At 51.7% G+C, this 18,743-nt stretch overlaps 2 protein-coding genes across 3 annotated transcripts; both read right to left on the bottom strand.

Annotated features, from left to right (window-relative positions):
* Positions 1-1,059: 1,059 nt before the first annotated feature.
* LOC307203944 (myelin protein zero-like protein 3) lies at positions 1,060-9,766 on the bottom strand. Of its 2 annotated transcripts, none has more exons than XM_079955251.1 (6): positions 9,616-9,766; positions 8,243-8,412; positions 6,987-7,197; positions 4,665-4,830; positions 3,871-3,925; positions 1,060-2,405 (listed from the first exon to the last, which is right to left on the bottom strand). In XM_079955251.1, exons 1-6 carry the CDS (start codon positions 9,665-9,667, stop codon positions 2,379-2,381), a joined length of 681 nt encoding a protein of 226 aa, XP_079811377.1. In that variant the 5' UTR covers positions 9,668-9,766; the 3' UTR covers positions 1,060-2,378. The 2 variants fall into 2 exon arrangements, with proteins under 2 accessions (XP_079811377.1, XP_079811378.1); XM_079955252.1 differs by having other exon boundaries at positions 8,243-8,409; positions 9,616-9,682.
* A 270-nt stretch (positions 9,767-10,036) lies between these two features.
* On the bottom strand, positions 10,037-17,842 carry MPZL2 (myelin protein zero like 2). The gene is made up of 6 exons (XM_079955259.1): positions 17,670-17,842; positions 15,214-15,380; positions 14,166-14,376; positions 13,883-14,027; positions 12,447-12,512; positions 10,037-11,456 (listed from the first exon to the last, which is right to left on the bottom strand). Exons 1-5 carry the CDS (start codon positions 17,725-17,727, stop codon positions 12,455-12,457), a joined length of 639 nt encoding a protein of 212 aa, XP_079811385.1. The 5' UTR covers positions 17,728-17,842; the 3' UTR covers positions 10,037-11,456; positions 12,447-12,454.
* Positions 17,843-18,743: the final 901 nt, after the last annotated feature.

Here is an 18,743-nt window from a genome sequence, read left to right as displayed (position 1 = left end):
CAAAGCTTCTATTTTCTTTCTCCATGAGCCTGGACAGCCTGAGTTGTTGGTTCTTCAGTGGTGGTGGTGAAGTGGTGCAGGGTGGGTCAGGCATAGAAGGCAGAGAAGGAGGGCCGAGAGAGGTGTTCGGGCAGCACGATGCCTCCCTTCCCATCAGAGCAGCCCCAATCCCATTCCTACTTGCGTGCAAGCAGGAGGGGACAGGGATCCCTCATCTGGGAAGGGAGGCTTCCCATTGCCTAACTGAGTGATGCCTACCCCCTCCTGCTTGCACACAAGCTGATAGGCAACTTGAAGCCTCCCTTCACAGCTGAGAGATCCCCGCCCCGCTCCATGCAAGTAGGAGTTGGGAGGCTGCTCCGATAGGAAGCATGAAGCCTCCCTTCACAGCTTAGTTGCTGGGGTCAGGGAAGGTGGAGGCAGCCCGGAAGCTGCATCTTAGAGCCCCTGCACCAACATCATATGGGGACTTCCAAGCAGCTCCTGAAGCCAGCCAGAGCCAACTGCTCCAGGCTGCTGAGACTGCCGCTACTGCATTTCCCAGGGACATTAGATGAAATCCGGGGACATTCTGGGATGGAATTTGTCCAGGGACTTATTTGCAAATCCAGGGACTGTCCCCAGGAAACCCTGGTAAGCCTAATGTATGGGCTGCGGCTCAGTGGTGGAACCTCTGTTTGCTTGCAGAAGGTCCTAAGAAGAGCCTGCTGGATCGGACCAAAGGGGTCCTGTGTTATCCAGGATCTTGCTCTCCCAGAGGACACCCACGTGCCTCTTATGGGAAGCCAGCAAGCAGGACCCGAATGCAATCACATTCCCCACTTCTGATTCCCAGCAAATGGTAATCAGAAGTCAACTGCCTCTGTGAGAGGTGTACTCTCAAGTTCAATTCTTTGCAGCACCAGGGAGAAAATTTAGCATAGACATTACTGTGTGATTTGATTGATTGCTGCATGCATGCTAGCTCTGGCCCTGCCCACTTTGGGCAAACCCCTTTTCTTTCAACAGCTTGCCTGCCGCCCACTCCTGACCAGAACAAAAAAAGACCATTAGACGGAGTTGGTACAAGATGTTTATTGGCTACAGGAGAGATGGGTATCCTCCTCCCCCAGCCCCTATCCACAAAAAGGCCCCACTGAGGAATGAATGTCTGTGGAAGAAGAGGAGACAATGCACATATTGGCATCTGCACAGACCCAAGCAGCTATTCTGGAGAGGAAAGTCAGGCTGACAAAGAGGAAATTCTTCTGTAAGTAAATGCGGAACAGTCCTCTAGGGCAGGGGCTCCCAACCGGTGGCCCACAGACCCCAGTGAGGCAGTGTAACCCACCCAGGGGGTCCATGGCACCATTCACGTGCCATAGAGATAACATTTTCAAAAGTAGGGGGTTCACGGTACTTAGCTAATTGGGAACCACTGCTCTAGAGTCTTGTCCCAGGGCCTCACAAATGCCTGTGTCTTTGGGGGACATCCTGAGGTGTGCATGGATCTCCAAATGAAGGCTCTTATTACATTTTAGCTCCAAGTTGCCTGAACCTAGGAACGTAATACCAGCCCCAGGCATGTGGCACAAGACCAGCCACCACACTTGGCTTTCATCACAAGGAAGCCCAGTCCCCCCACCATTACCTGCTCTGGTTCCAATGCCTACGGCCAGCTTGGCTTTGAACCAGTAGCCAAGGGCAGCAGCCAAAGGAGAAGATCACACAGTGGCCCTTCTCTCTCCCTGGAAAGAAAAGCACAGTGAAACTCTCTGGTACCTTGAGCCATGGAATACCCACCCAACTCTCTCCAAGCCACTGCAGGCACTAACATCTGCCTGCTTCAAATATAGCCCAGCCCTTTCTCCATGTCCGTGGCAACTGGCCACCAAACACAAGGTGCCCACACCATTTCCAAACATTTTGTTCTTGCTGTTGCTGCTGTTGCTGCTGCTTCTGCTGCTGTTGTGGGAGTTGGAAATAGATGGGAGGTTTGTGCAAAAATATGGCAAGGAGGAGGAGGACCAAGTAATACCTTCACGAGTCAAGTGCTAAAGGGTGACTGAGTTCAACGCAGTGTGTGGAGAAGCAGCAGCTCAAGAGTGTCAATCAGCACAGGTCATCTTACCCAGAACCCAACAGTCCAAACAGACAGCTGTAATCCCCACAGGCTGCATTCTCCATCCAGAGAAACAGGGCAAGAGCCACACCAACCAATGAGAAGCTGTAACATCTTGATGCTCCCCAACATGAGGTAGAACCTGATCCCACACACACCATCAGAGCCCTCCTGACACCATGAAGTCCAGCGCCAAAGTTCCATTCATTGAAGAATCACTGGGATGTATCCTGCTGGCCTTCAGATGACATTCAGAAAAAATACCTTTGTCCTCAAGTCAGTAAGGATCCTCATCATCTGAATCCTGAACAGAATGCAAGAAGAAAAGGTCAAGCAACAGAGCCAACAAGACACCCCCCCCCAATGCCTCACCTGGCAGAAATTTACTGCTGGAGAAATGAGTTGGAGGATTTTGTGCTAAGCAACTCACTGAACCCAGGTCTGCAAGGAAGCTCAGTTAGATTCCGCCCCCTCCTCTCTCTCTCACACACACACACAGGCCCAGCATGCCAGAGTGTACACCCTGGTCTTCTTCAGAAACCTCCATATGAGGATGAGACTACTGTGGGAAATGGACTGAGACACAAAGCTAGATTCATGGACAACTGTGCCAGACTCTTAGACCAGGGCACACACTTGCAATGCCACTTCCTTGTGTAACCAACGGGATCCTTCAACTCAGTCTTATTTTGTACTCTTGCTGACAACCTCCTTGCATACTCTGGCTAAACACCAGCACAGAGACGCTAAAATCCTCAGCAGCTCAGGCCCACAAGCCTGAAGCCTGCATGTGCACTTGTGGGCTTCACAACATTATCACATAGTAAAACCTCCACATGCCAACCACACAAACATTCATGTTCAGAAACAAAAGGGACAGTCAACTCTCCCACCCATCTAATGTTTGGTCTTTGCTTCATTGGCAAACAGGGCTGGCCCAAAAAGACATTTTGCTACCTGTGGTGGAACAGTAAGTGTCTCCTCCCCCAGGTCAAGGTACATAGAGCAAGTCATTTTGGCACCTGAATGAGAAAAACCTGAAAGGGCCTCTCTCTGAGACTAAAAATACAATAATGGATTAAATCGCTGGCCATTTGTTGCCCTTTCACAAGACCCTAAACCAGGGTTTCCCAAACCTGGGTCTCCAGCTGTTTTTAGACTACAACTCCCATCATCCCAGTGGTCAGGGATGATAGGAAATGTAGTCCAAAAACAGCTGGAGAACCAAGTTTGCCCTAAATCATTTGCCTCAGCCAGCTGCTTCACTCAAGCCTAATGGCAGGACCAGCCCTATGAAAGGGGGGAGGGTACTTCAGATGAAGCTGTAGTATGCCCCCCCCCCACCCTGGACACCAGCTGCAACAGGAAATGGTTCTCACTTAGCTCTCCTATCCCCCTTTCAGCCCCTGCCCAAAATGGTGCATCTGCTAGCAATGGCAGGAGGGAAAGAGGGAGGTTCTCCAGGGCCAGATGACTAGCATGCCTCCACCGTACCTCTCATGACTGAAGGGCAAATGGAAACAATGGGTAGTATCTGCGGGTGGGTTTGTTCCTATGCCCACCAACCCACTCCCCCAGGCCAGCCCTGTTCACAAACAGCTCCACCCTTCTGACACCTACAGCGGCAAAGGTAGGAGACTTCAATCTTGGCCTCTGGATTGGGTCAGGCATGAATGGGAATTTGATGGCAGGCCCAAGATGCTTTGCCCTCCCTGCTATCTTGCAAAAGCGTCAAACTGGCTGTGTGTAAGAATGGGACTATTGCTTACCAGACATCGCAGACACCAGGCGGCCAGCCTCTCCTTGCACTTAGGTCGCTCAGGTCTACAGGAAGAGCACAGAGGTGAGTCCAGCATGTGTCTCCTTTGCCTGCCTGGCACCCGCCCCCCTCAAAACCCCCAGCGCAGCCAGTTGCACACCTGTGCCAGTCAGCTTGCTCTACCTCTGCCCATCCCCTCCAGTTATCCTGACAAGCAGCTCCTCACTGGTGAGGCTTGACCAAACTCGCCCTACCCTGCCCCCTGCATCTGCCACAAAGCTTCCATGGGGTGGCTGTTCATAGAATTGTGGAGTTGGAAGGGACCCCCAAAGCCATCTAGTTCAACCTTCTGCAATGCAGGAATCACAGTTAAATGATCCCTGACAGGAGGCCACCACTCCCTGAAGGCGAGTCCACCACTACCTGCTCCTGAGGTGGACCAACAGCCGCAGACCACCAAGCTCCCAAGGTTTATGCAGGAGCTGACAGTAGGTGGAACATGCCTTTGAGGCACTAGGTGCAGTGGAGTGTCAATCATCAAAACACCTGCTGATGCCCTATGGAGGGTTCACAGTCTGAATCAGCTGCTCCACAATAACCACATATTCTGCTCATTATATTCCCCCTTGGTCTGAGAACATGGGCATGGTGATGGTTGTATGGGGTGGTGTCATTAATCTCCATTAAGTGACCTTGAGTACAAGCCCAGGGAGCCCAACAAGAACCCTCAGGGCAGCCCTCCCCATCACAAATGCTACTTCTCTCTGCTTCTCCCTGGTTAAGCACAGAACACAAAGTGCTCACTCTTCAGAGACTTCGATGGAGGACTTCTTGTAGCTGCACTTCTTCTTGCTTTTCAGCACCCCGAGCTTCTTGCCCATTCGAACCAGGAGCAAGGCCACCACAATGGCTGAGGGGAGGAAGACCAGGATGGAGAGAAGCCCAGCTGACGTCAGCTGGAAGGAGGCCCCTGGAGAAAGAGGCAGGAATCAGGCCACAGGCACACCAGAAGGGCAGGCTGGGCCTCTGGGGCAGCGGCGTAGCGTGGGTTATCAGCACCCGGGGCAAGGCAAGTAATTTGCGCCCCCTAACCCGGGGCAAGGCAAGTAATTTGCGCCCCCTAACCCGGGGCAAGGCAAGTACAGTAATTTACTCTCCCAAGCAGCAGCAGCGAGGCTTCTCTTTCCCCCGCACTCTCCAGGAGCTGCCTCTTTTCTTTCCTTTTTTCCCTTTCTCCAAGGCTTTTCGCTTTCTCTCCTTAATTGATTCCCCCTCCACAGGCGTTTCCTGGCTGCTTCCCCCCCCCTTCCCCTCTCTCTCCTCCTCGCTCTGCTTGCCTTGCCCTGCCCTGCTTGAGGGCACCCTGAGGAGACTCCGCTCTCCTTTTTGACCAGGCGAGGTGGAAAAAAGGGGGGGAAAGTCTCTTCCCGCCCCCTCGCCAGACTCCCTGCTCGGCGTGGCCAGTGGAGAGAGAGCCGCAATTACCATAAAGCTCCTCTCCCTCCGCTTCGCCAAGCTGTCAAAGCCCGGCAGCAGTGGCAATGGCAGCAGCAGGCGCAGCCAGACCCCCGCCAGCCAGCCAGCCCGCCCGCCCGCCTGGCTTCCTCTCCTTTTTTTGCCCGCGGCAGAAGGCTTTGCCCCCCCCCTTCTGCGACCTCCTCGCCAAGCCGAGCGAGCGCGGGCTCCCTAACCCGTGGATTTTAGTAGGGGCAGAGAGCTGCTAGTGCGAGTGCGCCCCCTGCCCAAGTTGCGCCCAGTGTGGCCGGCACCCCTGGCACCCCCCACGCTACGCCACTGCTCTGGGGAACAGAGGTTCTAAGGGGAACACCCAAGATCAAACCACAACTGAGTTTCCAACCCATGTGAGAAAAGAAGGCAAAATGGTGAATTAAGGAGGTGTCACAGCCAGTCCCCAGAACAGAAGATGGGAGGTAAGCACATACCATGCTAATCCCTGGCCAATGCACAAGTGCTAACTGAGTCTTCCCATCGGGGTTTGAATTTTTCAGCAGAAACATGGTGAAACATGAAAGCTTAACTAGGGATATCCGCAGCAGACTCAGTTTTGTGACTGGAACAAATCCATCAGCTTATTAAAGCTTAATAGTATTATGGAATTTAAGGAAAAGAAAGTAACTTATAGAAAATAAAGCAAATTGCTTACGAGGAAAATTAAAGCAGGAATACAATATAAACTGAATAAACTTATGGATGTTTTATACAATAGACCCTCTGGATATGAATTTAATTCATTCCAGGGGTCCATGCGCATCCCAAAAATTTCATAAGCAGAGGTGCTGCTTCTGCGCACATGCAAGGCGCACAGAACACTTCTGCGCATGCTCACGGGGCGAAACTTCCAGGTTTGCCGTGTTCGCAACCCAAAAGTTATGTTACCTGAAGGTAACATAACCCAAGGGTCCACTGTAATTAGCATGAATTAATTGCAGGTACCAATCGTAGAACTAAGAAAGAATCAGAGAAACACAGACTCTGAACTACTATACGTCATTAAAGTTCTTTGTTTTAGGCATGTTGCTTTTGTCTTGAGTTATTTGTTTCTCGGTCACATCAGGCCATTCTTCTTCAGCAATGGGCACTTGACACCAGTCCAAATAAAACTGGGGTGGCAGTCTATGTCCTTAACCACAGTTCTACGTTAAAATAAGAACGACTCAAAATAAACTTTTGGTTCTGTAGGCCTAGCAGGCTTTGCAATCTCCAAAAGGGGGAAAGGGAAGAGACACCCCAAAGAACTTGCCTCTCACCATGGCAAAAAACAGGTCCTACTTGCAGACTCACACAGATACAGTGAGTGAGCCCCACCCCTTCTCTTTGCACTTTGTACAGTACTCACCAGCTTCTGGGGACTAAGGCAGGAAGTGAGCAGATCTGACGCTCAACCCAGCAGCCCCCAGGGTAGAATGAGGGCCTGTCTTACCATTCTCCTGAAGCAGTGCGTGCTAGAAAATGCAACTGGTGGAGGATGGCAGAGGGGAGATGGCACTAAGAAGCTGGGATTTTCAGGAAACAGCAACAAGGTTTTAATGCTCTTGACAGGAAAGGCTTGGGAGAGGTGGGGAGGCAGAACCACCATGGCCACAAGGACTAGAAATATTGCTTTACCTCTCTGAGTGACAGTCAGCATAGTCTGGGGGATGTTATGCTGCACATCTGGGGGATTTTTCACAGCGCAGGTGAACGTCCCATTGTCATCCATCGTTGGGTTGTTGATCCTAATGGAAGCATCCCTCTTAGCCACGTTTCCAACCCAGGATACCCGGTCACGGAAGGTGCCCTTCTTAGCTGGATAGGCATTTGACTGGTAGTGGAAGATCTAGAGGAGTTTAGAGATAGTGAACACTGACGGCCGCACAGATGCTACTAGCCCAGAGATGGAAAAAAGACAAAGTCCCTACCAGAGAAGAATGGCAAGCTAAGCTGTTGGGCTATGCCGAAATGGCAAAACTGACGTGAAAGCTCAGGAACCAAGAAGACCAAAACTTTAATAAAGAATGGGGAAAAATTATAATTTGTCTGGGAGACCACTGTAAGCAGATGAAAACATTAGCAGGACTGCAATAACACTTGCAATGTAGCAGATACTGTGGACAAAATGGAGTGATATAGAAATTAATTATTATTATTATTATTATTATTATTATTATTAATTATTTATTTATACCCCGTCCATCTGGCTGGGCTTCCCCAGCCACTCTGGGCGCCTTCCAACAAAATATTAAAATACAGTAGTCTGTTAAATAGCTTCCCTAAAGAGGGCTGCCTTCAGATGTCTTCTAAAAGTCTGGTAGTTGTTCTTCTCTTTGACTTCTGGTGGGAGGGCGTTTCACAGGGCGGGTGCCACTACCGAGAAGGCCCTCTGCCTGGTTCCCTGTAACTGCCTGGCTCCCTGGATTATGGAACAACATGCAGTCGAAAAGGTTGACAATTGGACCCATGGAGGGGAAGGTGGGAAGTCCAGAGATTCGGAGAAGTCTCTAAATATGGATATGTATTTTGTATTGTTATAAGTCCGCACTTGAAAAATCAAATACAATTTTTTTAAAAAATATATAGAGAGAGATGGTGAGTAACACATCCCATGACAGCCAAGAGCCAATGGCTCAAGGCCTTTCACGAGCCAATCTCACTGCAGCAACATTCCAGCAAGGTAGGCTCATGCTTCTGCAGGAAGGATGATGATCTCAGGGATACTAAAAGCCATTCGATTGGCACTCCCAGAGCAGCAAGATAAAGGCTCTGCTGCGCACCTGCCACCATATACACCTTGTGCACCAGTGGCACTCACCACAGCAGAAGTGGCAGGCACATGTGCCACTCTGCCAAGAGCCAGCAGGCAGACAGTGAAAGCAACCACTCACCGGCTCCAAACTGCCCCCTGCAAGAGGTCGGTATGTCCAATCGATGGTGAGCTTCTCTGTGACTGGGAAGGAGGACTTGAACCAGCACTTCAAGATCACGGCCTCACCCACAAAGGCCTGGACGTCTGAGTCAGCCTGGATCTCCAGGGAGTGGACTCTGGCAAGGGCTGCTGCAAAATATAACCCCAAGAGGTGGGTTAGTCACCTGAGCAGGTGCGCAGAGGTGTTGACAGGAAGAGTTCCTGCTTCTCCCTCTTCTGTCAGACCCACTTTGCAGGAAGTGCTTAGCTCAGCAAAGGAACCGCCCACCGTTTTTTCCCTTGGCCAGGCAGAGATCAGGAACTCAACAAACCAGCCACAAAGGACTCCCAAAACCAGCACTTTCTGGTGCTCTGCAGCCTCCAGACATAGCAACTACCAGCAGGTGGCGAGAAGGGGCCCCATCATTTGACAAAAAGAAGAAACTGCCTTGAGCAGATGACAAGGGGGAGCAGTAGCAATGTCTTGGAAGGATGGTGCTGTGCCCCCCATGGTCTCCCCCCCCCCAGATAGGCTGCTGTGCTCTGGAAGCAGAGGTTATCCTTTGCCTATGGCAGCACAATGTCTAACACCAGCCCCAGAGGCAGAGACCTAAACATTTACCGGTAGTCTGGGGTGGGGAGGATTGGTGTGGGTTCCATTAGAAGTGCCAGTCTCAGTGCTTTATAGACTCCACTTCAGAGGGAAATTCCCATTTTCTTTCTTGTTGGGACAGATTTTTATTTTTCACTGTATCCAATGCTGCAGATCTAATTTTATTCAATGGGTCACTCATTTCAATGGGTCTACTCGGAGTAAGAAAAGCACTCAGTACAACCCATCAGTGATTCTTTCAGCCTACGACAACGACTTCTGGGCATTTGTTTGGCTTTCCCCCCTGTTCGAGGGCCTGGGCCAGCTGCTCTCTTGACAACAACCCCGCAGGGTAGCTCAGTCTCCTGGTCCACCATCCCTACGGGAGCCGGGAGGGCCGAGCCCCGTCGCCTCGCTCCGCCACTTGGCGGAGTCGCGTCTCCGGGTAGAAAATTCCCTTGGCCCGGCTGGCCGTGCCCCTCTTCCCCGGGCAGCAGGCAAAGGGGCACCAGGCTTCTGGCCCCGATTCGCTCCCGGCTGGAAACCACGAAGGGAGCCCTCGCCGCACCCCAATGTCTCCCTTGACCCGGACCCCGAGTCGACTTGCTCCGGAGGAGACCTGGCTGCGCTCCTCGCTGTTTGGCACCAGGCCCGGGCGGCTGTTCTCGGTCGGGTCGGCCTCAGGACCAGAGCCAAGCCCGAGATCCAGGACAGCGCTAGGGAAGGGAAGGGCCCCGCTCCCGCCTCCGCCCCTCACTCACCCCACAGAAGCAGGAGGACCCCACCGCCAGGCTTCTTCCGCGAGAGCCCCATTTTCCTCGCCACTTCCTCGGACGACACCTGTCCGCCCAGGTGAGGCCGGAAAGGGAGGGGAGAGGCTCAAAATGGCCGCCCAGAGACACTCCCTGCCTAGCAGCCGGCACTCTGCACATGCTCAGAGGCGCCGAAAGGACGCCAGTCGCGACTGAGTCATCCGAGCGCTCTGCGGCGTCACCGGTTCCACAAGCGGGATACGGAGCAGTGCTCTTGCCGCCGTCGCCAGGCCACCTCTCTCTCTAGGGCGCTGGCGGCCCGCGTTGCCTCCCTCTGCTGAGACCTTGCCGCGGGAAGAGGGGCCTTCCGGCAGACCGATTTCCCCACGAGAAGCCCGGAAAAAAAAACCCTTACGAAGCAGGCTGAAAGTTCGCTTGACTTCCAAAGGTCTACGGCTTTATTGTGAAATACAACTTATTTACATACAATTGCGTAACCAGACTCTTACGGACAACTAAACTTCAGGGCCGAGCAGGCAAAGGACAAACCCGCGCCCCCAAGGTGCCCCCTCCCCCGACCACTTTCCATATCCAGAAGCGGACCGGGCCCGCTTGGCAGTCGACTCGGGGGCCCAGGACGACCCCCTGCTCCCCTGCAAGGCAGGCTGGCGGGGGAAGGGCATGTCCTCTAGCAGAGGAGGAAGGGGCTCTACAGATGTGACCTCGCCCCCTCCCCAAATAGTGGGGCAAGCAGAGGCTGAACTGGCCTGGTTTGGAGCGCGGAAAGGCAGTTTCTGAGCAATAAATATACAGCGCAGAGAGAGGCCTCCAGTCCTGAAAGCTGCTGAATTGCAAATGGCCCTGGGTGCAAGTTCTGCGGGAGGAGGGATATGTCGCAGCATTTGGACAAGTCCGTTTGCATCTCCAGATACCACAGCGGCTGAAGAAATCCAGGAGGAGGAGGAGGAGGAAGAGAATCCTGGCTTGCGCATGGGGAGCAGTGTGCGCAGGGAAAGGAATGGTGATGGCTCACTGTGAAGCAACAGAAACCCAGACGCCCCACCCATCATCAGCTTCTTTCTTCCTGGGCTCAAAATGTTGACCAACCCTACAGAGATACTGGAGCTACTGTGGATACTGAACTGCTGGTTATAGGATGATTGGAGCACTGTGGGCTGTGACTCTGAGCAACACCTCAGCTGGCAAAGCAGGAGAATCTCATGGTTGTGGGTTTGAGCCCCACCTTGGTCAAAAAGATTCCTGCATTGCAAGGGGTTGCACTGATGGTCCTTTTCAACTCTATGTTTCTATTCTCCGTTTAACAGCAAATTTAGCTGTGTAGGGGTAGGGAGGGCTTCAATGGGTACAAATAATAATTTATTATTATTATCCTTTAAGCCTCAGGAGTCTAGCCAGGCTGAGCTCCCCAGAAACTTAGAAAGTTGGACTGTATTTGTGCAAGAGTGGCGTAGTCCTAGTTGAGAAAAAGGCTGTGTGTTAGAGTCTTTGCCTTCTCTGACAGTTGTACATGGAGCCCCCCCCCCCCTTTCAGTAGTTTGCTTGGAATAATTCCCCACAGATATGCACCAGGCCAGGGCAGGGGACCCACCCATGACCCCCCCACACACACACACTATAGCATCACTAGGAACTGCCAAACTCTTCTATAGGCCAAGCCTTAAAGTCTTTCCACCAAGAGCTTGCAGCCTCAGAGGGCCTTTGAAGATAACAGTGATGATGCACTTCTCTAAGGCAAGGGAATCAGGGACAGCTGTCTTGTGGCATCCGCCACCTCTGATCCAGAACTCTGAAGAACCAGCCTCCAGCTCCTATGGGTGTGGGCAGTAGACCTGTGAGGAGAACAGACAGGTAGACAGGTTACTCTTAGGCTTCGCCCCTGAGCCTGAGGGCAATACTGAAAGGGCGATGGGTTCAACCTAGGCCAGCAAGGGCAACACTGCAGGGGTGTGCCAACAAGTTGCAAAAAAAAAAGGTTTCAATTCCTCTATCCACAAGGTATGTGACAACATTCTCAGCTCCCTCCAATTTTATTTTATTTTATTCATTTAAAGTACAGTGGTACCTCGGGTTACATATGCTTCACGTTACAGACTCCGCTAACCCAGAAATAGTACCTCGGGTTAAGAACTTTGCTTCAGGATGAGAACAGAAATCGTGCGGCGGCGGTGCAGCAGCAGCAGGAGGCGGCCCCATTAGCTAAAGTGCTGCTTCAGGTTAAGAACAGTTTCAGGTTAAGAACGGACCTCCAGAACAAATTAAGTACTTAACCCGAGGTACCACTGTATTTAGATCTTGCCATTCAGCCCCCCCAAAAATGCTACCAGAATTGTTTTCAATAATCAGTAATAAAATAGTTCATACCCTCACTCAGGTTTAGAATAAAAATGGCACAACACTAAAGGAAAAGGGGAGTGGAGGAAAAAGGAAAAAGCCAAACTCAAGCACTAGGTCTTATTTAAAAGCTCCTATAAGTGCTCTTTCTTGCAGGGATAGGGGAACACAGGAAGCTGCCATAGAGAGTCAGAGCATTGGGCCCATCTAGGTCAATACGGCTTGCACTGGCTAGTTGCAGCTCTCCAGGGGTTCAGACAAGGGGTCTTTTTCGAGTCCCACCAGGAAATAGTGCTAGGGATTGAACTGGGACCTTCTGCTTGCAAAACGGGTGCTCTGCTATTGAGCTGTGGCCCTTTTCCCAAACATTTGGAATGGCTAGATGGAGACGTCTTCCACTGGGCTTCCGCTGACCCACCTTGGACTCTACCACCCACCTGGTGACAGAAATGCCTTCTGGAGAAAGGGGCAAGGCCAGAGGTACCTACCGGGCACATTAGGCTCCCTCTTCCAGCAGGTGCTTCTCTGTCTCTTTCAAATTCTCCTTCTCTGGCCTGTTATCAAATGCAACAAAGGCAGTAGTTAGGAAGCCAGCCAAGTTCTCTGGCCTCGGGGTCAGGGAGGAAAAAAGAGGCTGTTGTGTAAAATGAAAGGCAGGAGTCCCTCCTGGATTTGGGAGGCAGTGAGGAGCAGCAGGAGGTCCAACCCCAACCTAGAAGCTAGTGAAGCTCAGCTGTCCTGCCAAAGTCACTGTCACTCGGTGCTCACTGTGTAGGTCACAAGCCTGTGCTAGTAACACAGCAAATGTGCCCCACTTGCAGGCAGTTGCAGAGCAACTCAGTTCAGTTTCTGGCCCGACTTTTCCTCCACTTCGACACAAAGCCATCAAAATGTTTTGCAATGAATTTCCTTCACCTTGTATACGTAGCAAAAGAACGAGATAGCAGAATGGCCTGCACCACACTGAAAACTGTAGCTGCAGGGTGTGGATCCCAACTTTGAATGGCCCTACAATGAAAACTGCTTGCGATGGGAAACTAGCACAGCTGTGAGTGGAGTGGAGTGGAGTAGAACTTTTCTCCCCAAGTGGGCTAAACTTCCATTGGCAGGGAGGTTTTATTTATCTATTATAAAACATATTTATACAGCTTATCATCCTTTTGGGACTTCGGGTGGTATGCAATCAATAATCATTTCAACCACAAAGCAATAAACACAGTTCATAAAACTAATTTACAGCAAACACTTTTGCCTGGGGCTGAAAAGATTTCAGTGTTGGCACCAGGCGAGCCTCTCTTGGGAGGGTGTTCCCCCTCTGGGAAGCCACCACTGAAAAAGCCTTTTCTTTCATTGTTGAGTACCAAATACAGGAGACACCTGAGTGAAGGTTTTGGCTGAAGACCTCAAGACACAGGCAGACCAATCCCCCTTCAGGAGTTTGGATCCTAAGATGTTTAGGAGGAGTTTAAAAATGCAGTCTGTTTAGAAGTGATAAATATCAGCTGGATGCTTCCATGGTCTCCCACCTCAGGCCCATGTCATTCTGCCACATGTGTAGAGACTCAGCCTTTTTCATTTTAACTTCCCTGGTTCACCAGAGCCTGTCAACAACCCGGCCCATTGGCAATTGCCTGTGACCCATTAAAGCTTCATGGGATCCAAGCAAGTGAATTCTGGCACTCCTGGTTCCTTGTTGCGGCCATTACTTACTGATCCCAGCCCCAAACCATCCCTTGCTCTGTCTCTCAAGGCTGTGTGGTCGTCGTCTTCATCTTTTTTTGAAGAGCGTGATTTACCTGTATCAGTGAACAGTTGGTGTCCATTTTCTGTGATGGCCAAGAGACCTTGTGGTTCCCACAAGGCCAGGCAAATTGCCTCTAGCCAGCTTCCTTACACACACACACACACACACACACACACTTACAGTTCTGTCTCCTCCACCTCTGACTCCGTATCTCCATGCCTTCTCTTCCGGTAGCGGCAGATGACAACCACGACGACGATGACAATCATCAGAAAACAGACAGCGCCAATGATGAACGCTAGGATGTGGATCTCTGAGAAAGTCACTGTGCAGGGATGAAAGGCATGTTGGGTGTGCAAAAGGGATATAGTGGCCCCTGTACCCCAGCAGCACTGGTGACTGAGCAGCCCCTCTCCCCCGCCCCCAGCAAACCCACTTGCACCCTCCCCCCGAAGTCACAAACCTTTTGTCACCACTCGTAGCTGGATCTCGCCAGTCGGACCGTCCACATCGGGCGGGTTCCTCACGTGGCACTGGAAGGTCCCGTTGTCACTGGGCTTGGTGTCCCAAAGGATAATGGAGCCATCGTTCTTGTGGATGTTGCCATCCCATGTGACTCTGCCTTTGAAGCGGCCTGATGTGGGTGGAAAAGGCTCTTCACTGTAGTAGAAAACCTAGGAAGTTGCAAAGAGAAGCCCAGCTATCATGCCTGCCACTGCTGGTATTAAATGACAGCCACTTTTCAGTGACCTCAGTCCTCTGTAGATAGCACCTCCCACTTCTGCAGGAGATTTTGAAACTGAAAATGGCCTGGAGGAGGAGGAGGTTCTCTAAATGAATATACTCCCTGGGAATGGGTGAGATTGACTAGTCAGGCCTGGCCCGGCCGTGCAGCAGAGTGAAGCAACTTCCTTCAGGCAGGACCAAGAGTGGGAGAGGATTTGTGTCTGAGTGGGACAGCAAGACTTTTCAAAGTGCGGGTCCTGGCTAGGGAGGGTGAACACCTTTTTAGCTCTCTGCCTTGGGCAGCAAAATGCCTTGGGCCAGCCCTGCCAACAGTGGTGAACTGCCCTTGATTAAGTCAATCTCCAAAAAGGGATCTGAACCATCTTCCCATCAGGGACTAGTTTTCGTTGCATGGATGTCAGCTGCAGCTATTCAGAGCAGAGACATTATAAGACAAGCCATTTTCAGGATCTGTAAACATTTGATCAGCAAGAGCCATTTACAAGCCCCGCTTTATTGGGCATGATTGGTCTCTGGAGCTTCATAGCCATGGTACAAGGTGACACCCACTCCCCTTTGCTCCACGAGGGTGCAGGGTGCTTATTCAGAGTATATTGGACATGGGTGGTAAGAGGATTGCAGAAACCAGGCTGCAAAACTCCCAACTTCACAGGGAGGTATACCAGCTGCTCAGGATCCTCTGGAGGCCAAGCACCAAACTGGGCTACAACCCTGGGGAAAAGCCCAGGTCATGTTCTACAAAAAGGCTGCAGAGATGAACTTACAAACTCAGATCTGCCAGGTTCCTCAGGCTGGAAGTGCCAGGACACTGTCAGCTTTGACCCAACTGCGGAATAGCTGCGGAAGGTGCATTTCAAGCGCACTTCTGTCCCGTTCAGGACTTCCAGGGACTTAGGGGTGTAAATGTCCACAGCTGACACAGGCCAGGGCACTGGAGGGAAAAGAAGCATAGAAAATGAGCTCCTACGGGGGGGGGGAGGAGGCGCACACACGCGCGTACACACACGTCAGTATTCCAGCTTAGCACCAAAAATCCCCCAGAGCCAAGAGAGAGGGTTGATGATGCCCTGGCTAAACCTTCCTTGGGATGATTTTCAGGCAGCCTGGAACAGGAGGGCTTCTCAACTGCCCTGAAAGATGGCTGGAATCAGTGCCCTGCCTGGCTTCAGCTCCTGAAGAAGATGGGCTCCTGCTACACACTATAAGCATGGGGGGGAACTTCGGTCTCTCCTACCTGCAGCTGTCAGGCAGAAAAGGCTATCCCAAAATAAAATGAGTTTCTTCTTCCAGTGTAGCACCTACTGTTTGGAAACCCCTCCTGTACATAACAGACAGGCAGCATATTCACTGACTTTTTGGTGCCTAGGGAATAAGTTCCTTTTCCAAAAAGCCTTTTAAAGGGAGATTTCCACCCCCATTTTTATGGTTGAGATTGTATCTATGTTTTCATGGTTGTTATTTTTATTGTTAAGTCACATGGGGATGTTATAGGGAAGGCAATTCATAAATTAAGTAAATAAAACTGAGCAGTGGCTTTGGAGACTGGCTGCTCTAGAGTAAAGGATTCCCATGCCTAAAATCCCCCCAAGCTGGCTTGTGTTAATCCCTGGGCTGCTAGCTGCCCATCTCTTTCTCCTGATCACCCTGAGAAGCTCCTTGATTTCAGTCTTCAGGGAAAGGGTCTCTGCCCTTTTGTTGTTGTTTAGTCGTTTGGTCATGTCCGACTCTTCGTGACCCCATGGACCAGAGAACGCCAGGCACTCCTGTCCTCCACTGCCCCCCGCAGCTTGGTCAGACTCATGCTGGTAACCTCGAAAATACTATCCAACCATCTCGTCCTCTGTCTCTGCCCTTACCCAGATGCCAAAGGTTGCAGCCTCTGTTTGGATGCTAAGGCACTCTGTATCTGCTTAGGGCACAGGTGAAAGGACCCCTGGGAATCACCACTCCCTTCCCATTGACCATGATTCAACAAAGGCAGGATATCAATGCACAAAATAAAACAGTAAAATAAATAAAGCAGCTCTCTTTTAGAAGTTAGGCAAAGCCAGTACTCATGGGTGGAAGGTGGCAAGGTCCCCAAAGTGGTCTCTCTGTCCTTGGGCAGCAGCTGGACCACCTGATCCATAAATCCCTAGGCTACCATCACCACCCTCATCAGGCTGGAGGAAAAGCCAAGAGCTGCCTCTGCAGAAGAAGGAAGAAACTTCTGCCAGGACCGTGGCTCTGCTTCTCCTCTAAGTGATTCATGGTAAAGTAACTCCTTATGATAGAGATGTTTGATTCCTACATCCGGCTTACAAAACACGTGAGTTGATTCTGCGTCCACAGCGAATGAACTCTGTGGCCGTGTGATGCAATGGGTAGAGCGCTGGGCTTGGGCATGCTAGGACACAGGCATTGCCAGGCTGGTCTTGCATAAAACGCGGCTGCCTTCTGGCCTCGGTTTCCGGCATGGAAAAGGGGAATGGCGCGGAAAGCGAAACAGTGAAGAAACAAAACCTGCCAAGTGTCTCTTCTTAAAAGTGCTGCATTAGGGAAAGGTGTGAAGGTCTGTTTTCTCAAGGGAGGGAAGGAGGGTCTCCAGAGAAGCCAAGCCCTTGTGGGAGAGGAAACTGATCCCGCATTCCTGCATTGGCCTCCCTTTATCTCTCAGCGGAGCAGAGCACAAACATTCCTTCTTTTTGGCAGAGCCCTCCAGAGGGAGGGGAAGGTTGGCAGGAGAGAAAAAAATACACACAGAATAAACAGGAGCTCAGGACAATATTTTCACCACAGCCCCTGTTCAATCACACCAGGATAAACCGTCCACAATCAGCTGGAGTTTGACAGCTGGAGAAAAGCAGAGCTGAGGCCACATTGCACAGGTACAGGCAGGCAATAGCGGCGCAGGTGACCTGAACAGAATGAGACCACTATTGGCCATCCCCTCCTGGCCCTGGGCCCTCTGCTGGGTACCCTCACATGGTCATTCCCATAGGAGGCCAAGGAAATGACAGTGGAGGGGAGTCTTTCTCTGTGCCTGGAAGACACCTCAGACCTGTTTGTCCAAGAGTGCCTGTGAGCTTCCCACTGTCCGCACAGCCCAGAAAGTGGCTGGCTTGCCAGCCAGCCTGCCTGCCTGCCTGCCAGCTTGCTTTGGAGCTCTTGCCCCTAAGAGCAGAGCCCAGGGCAGGGATTGACAAGCAAAGGGAGAGAAGAGCAGGGCTGTAGTCCTTACCTAGCAGCAGGAAGCCCACCCAGCTGGGGCCAGGCAGCCCCTGGGAACGAGGTGCCATGTCCACACTCCACAGGCAGTGCCAGCCGCTGGGACGGTGGAGAGGAGGCGGACTGCTGCAGCAGAGTACAGCCACTCCTCTCAGGTGCCCTTCTGGCTCGGGACTAAACAAGGTGGAGCCAAGAGGGCTCTACTTCTCCTCCTCCCCTCCCCTCTCCCTCCCACAGGCCAAACCAGGAAGCCTCTCCCAGTCTTGCTGCGGCTACAGCTGAGGCTGCCTCCACCCTGACTTCCCTGGGGCAGGCAGTAGTTTCCAGAGAGGAACTGTGGCTGCAGCTTGACTGCACGTACTACTCCTCAATGTGTAGGGCTGGTTGTGATTAGTCAGGGGAGGCCCTCTCCACATGCTCAGGAGCTCTCTCTTTCTGCTAACTTCAATTCTTCCATAGCTGAGCAGGGGGGTGTTAAGCTCCAGTGACAGGGGGGAGAAGGAGAGATTGCTATTCTCCCTTTTGGCATCTACCTGATGATCAGACCAGGAGCACCTCCTTAAGTCGTGGCAGAAGCAAGAGGCAAATGCTGGTGCTCTGTGTAAACGGCCTTGCAAAGTTCTCCACCCTGTTTGTGGTCAGAGGAACTGGGAGAACATAAGAGCCCAGCTGTGGGATCAAGGCAGCAGCCCATCCAGTCCAGCGTCCTGTTCTCACAGTGGCCAACCAGATGCCCATTATGGGAAGCCCACAAGCAGGACTTGAGTGCAGCAGCGCTTTCCTCTCCTGTGTTTTCCAGCAACTGGTATTCAGAGGCATGATGCCTCTGGCAGAGGATATACAAACTACCCATCCTGGCTAGTAGCCATTGGTAGTCTTATCCTCCATGAATTTGTCTACTCCTCTTTTAAAGCCAGGGATGCAGGTGGTGCTGTGGGTTAAACCACAGAGCCTAGGACTTGCCAATCAGAAGATCGGCGGTTCGAATCCCCGCGACGGGGTGAGCTTCCATTGCTCAGTCCCTGCTCCTGCCAACCTAGCAGCTCGAAAGGACGTCAAAGTGCAAGTAGATAAAGAGGTATCACTC

This window comes from Podarcis cretensis (genome assembly GCF_951804945.1).
Source record: "Podarcis cretensis genome assembly, chromosome: 15".
Lineage (NCBI taxonomy): Eukaryota > Metazoa > Chordata > Lepidosauria > Squamata > Lacertidae > Podarcis > Podarcis cretensis.
The sequence above is the reverse complement of the archived record's forward strand: the minus strand, read 5'-3'. Positions and strand labels throughout refer to the sequence as shown.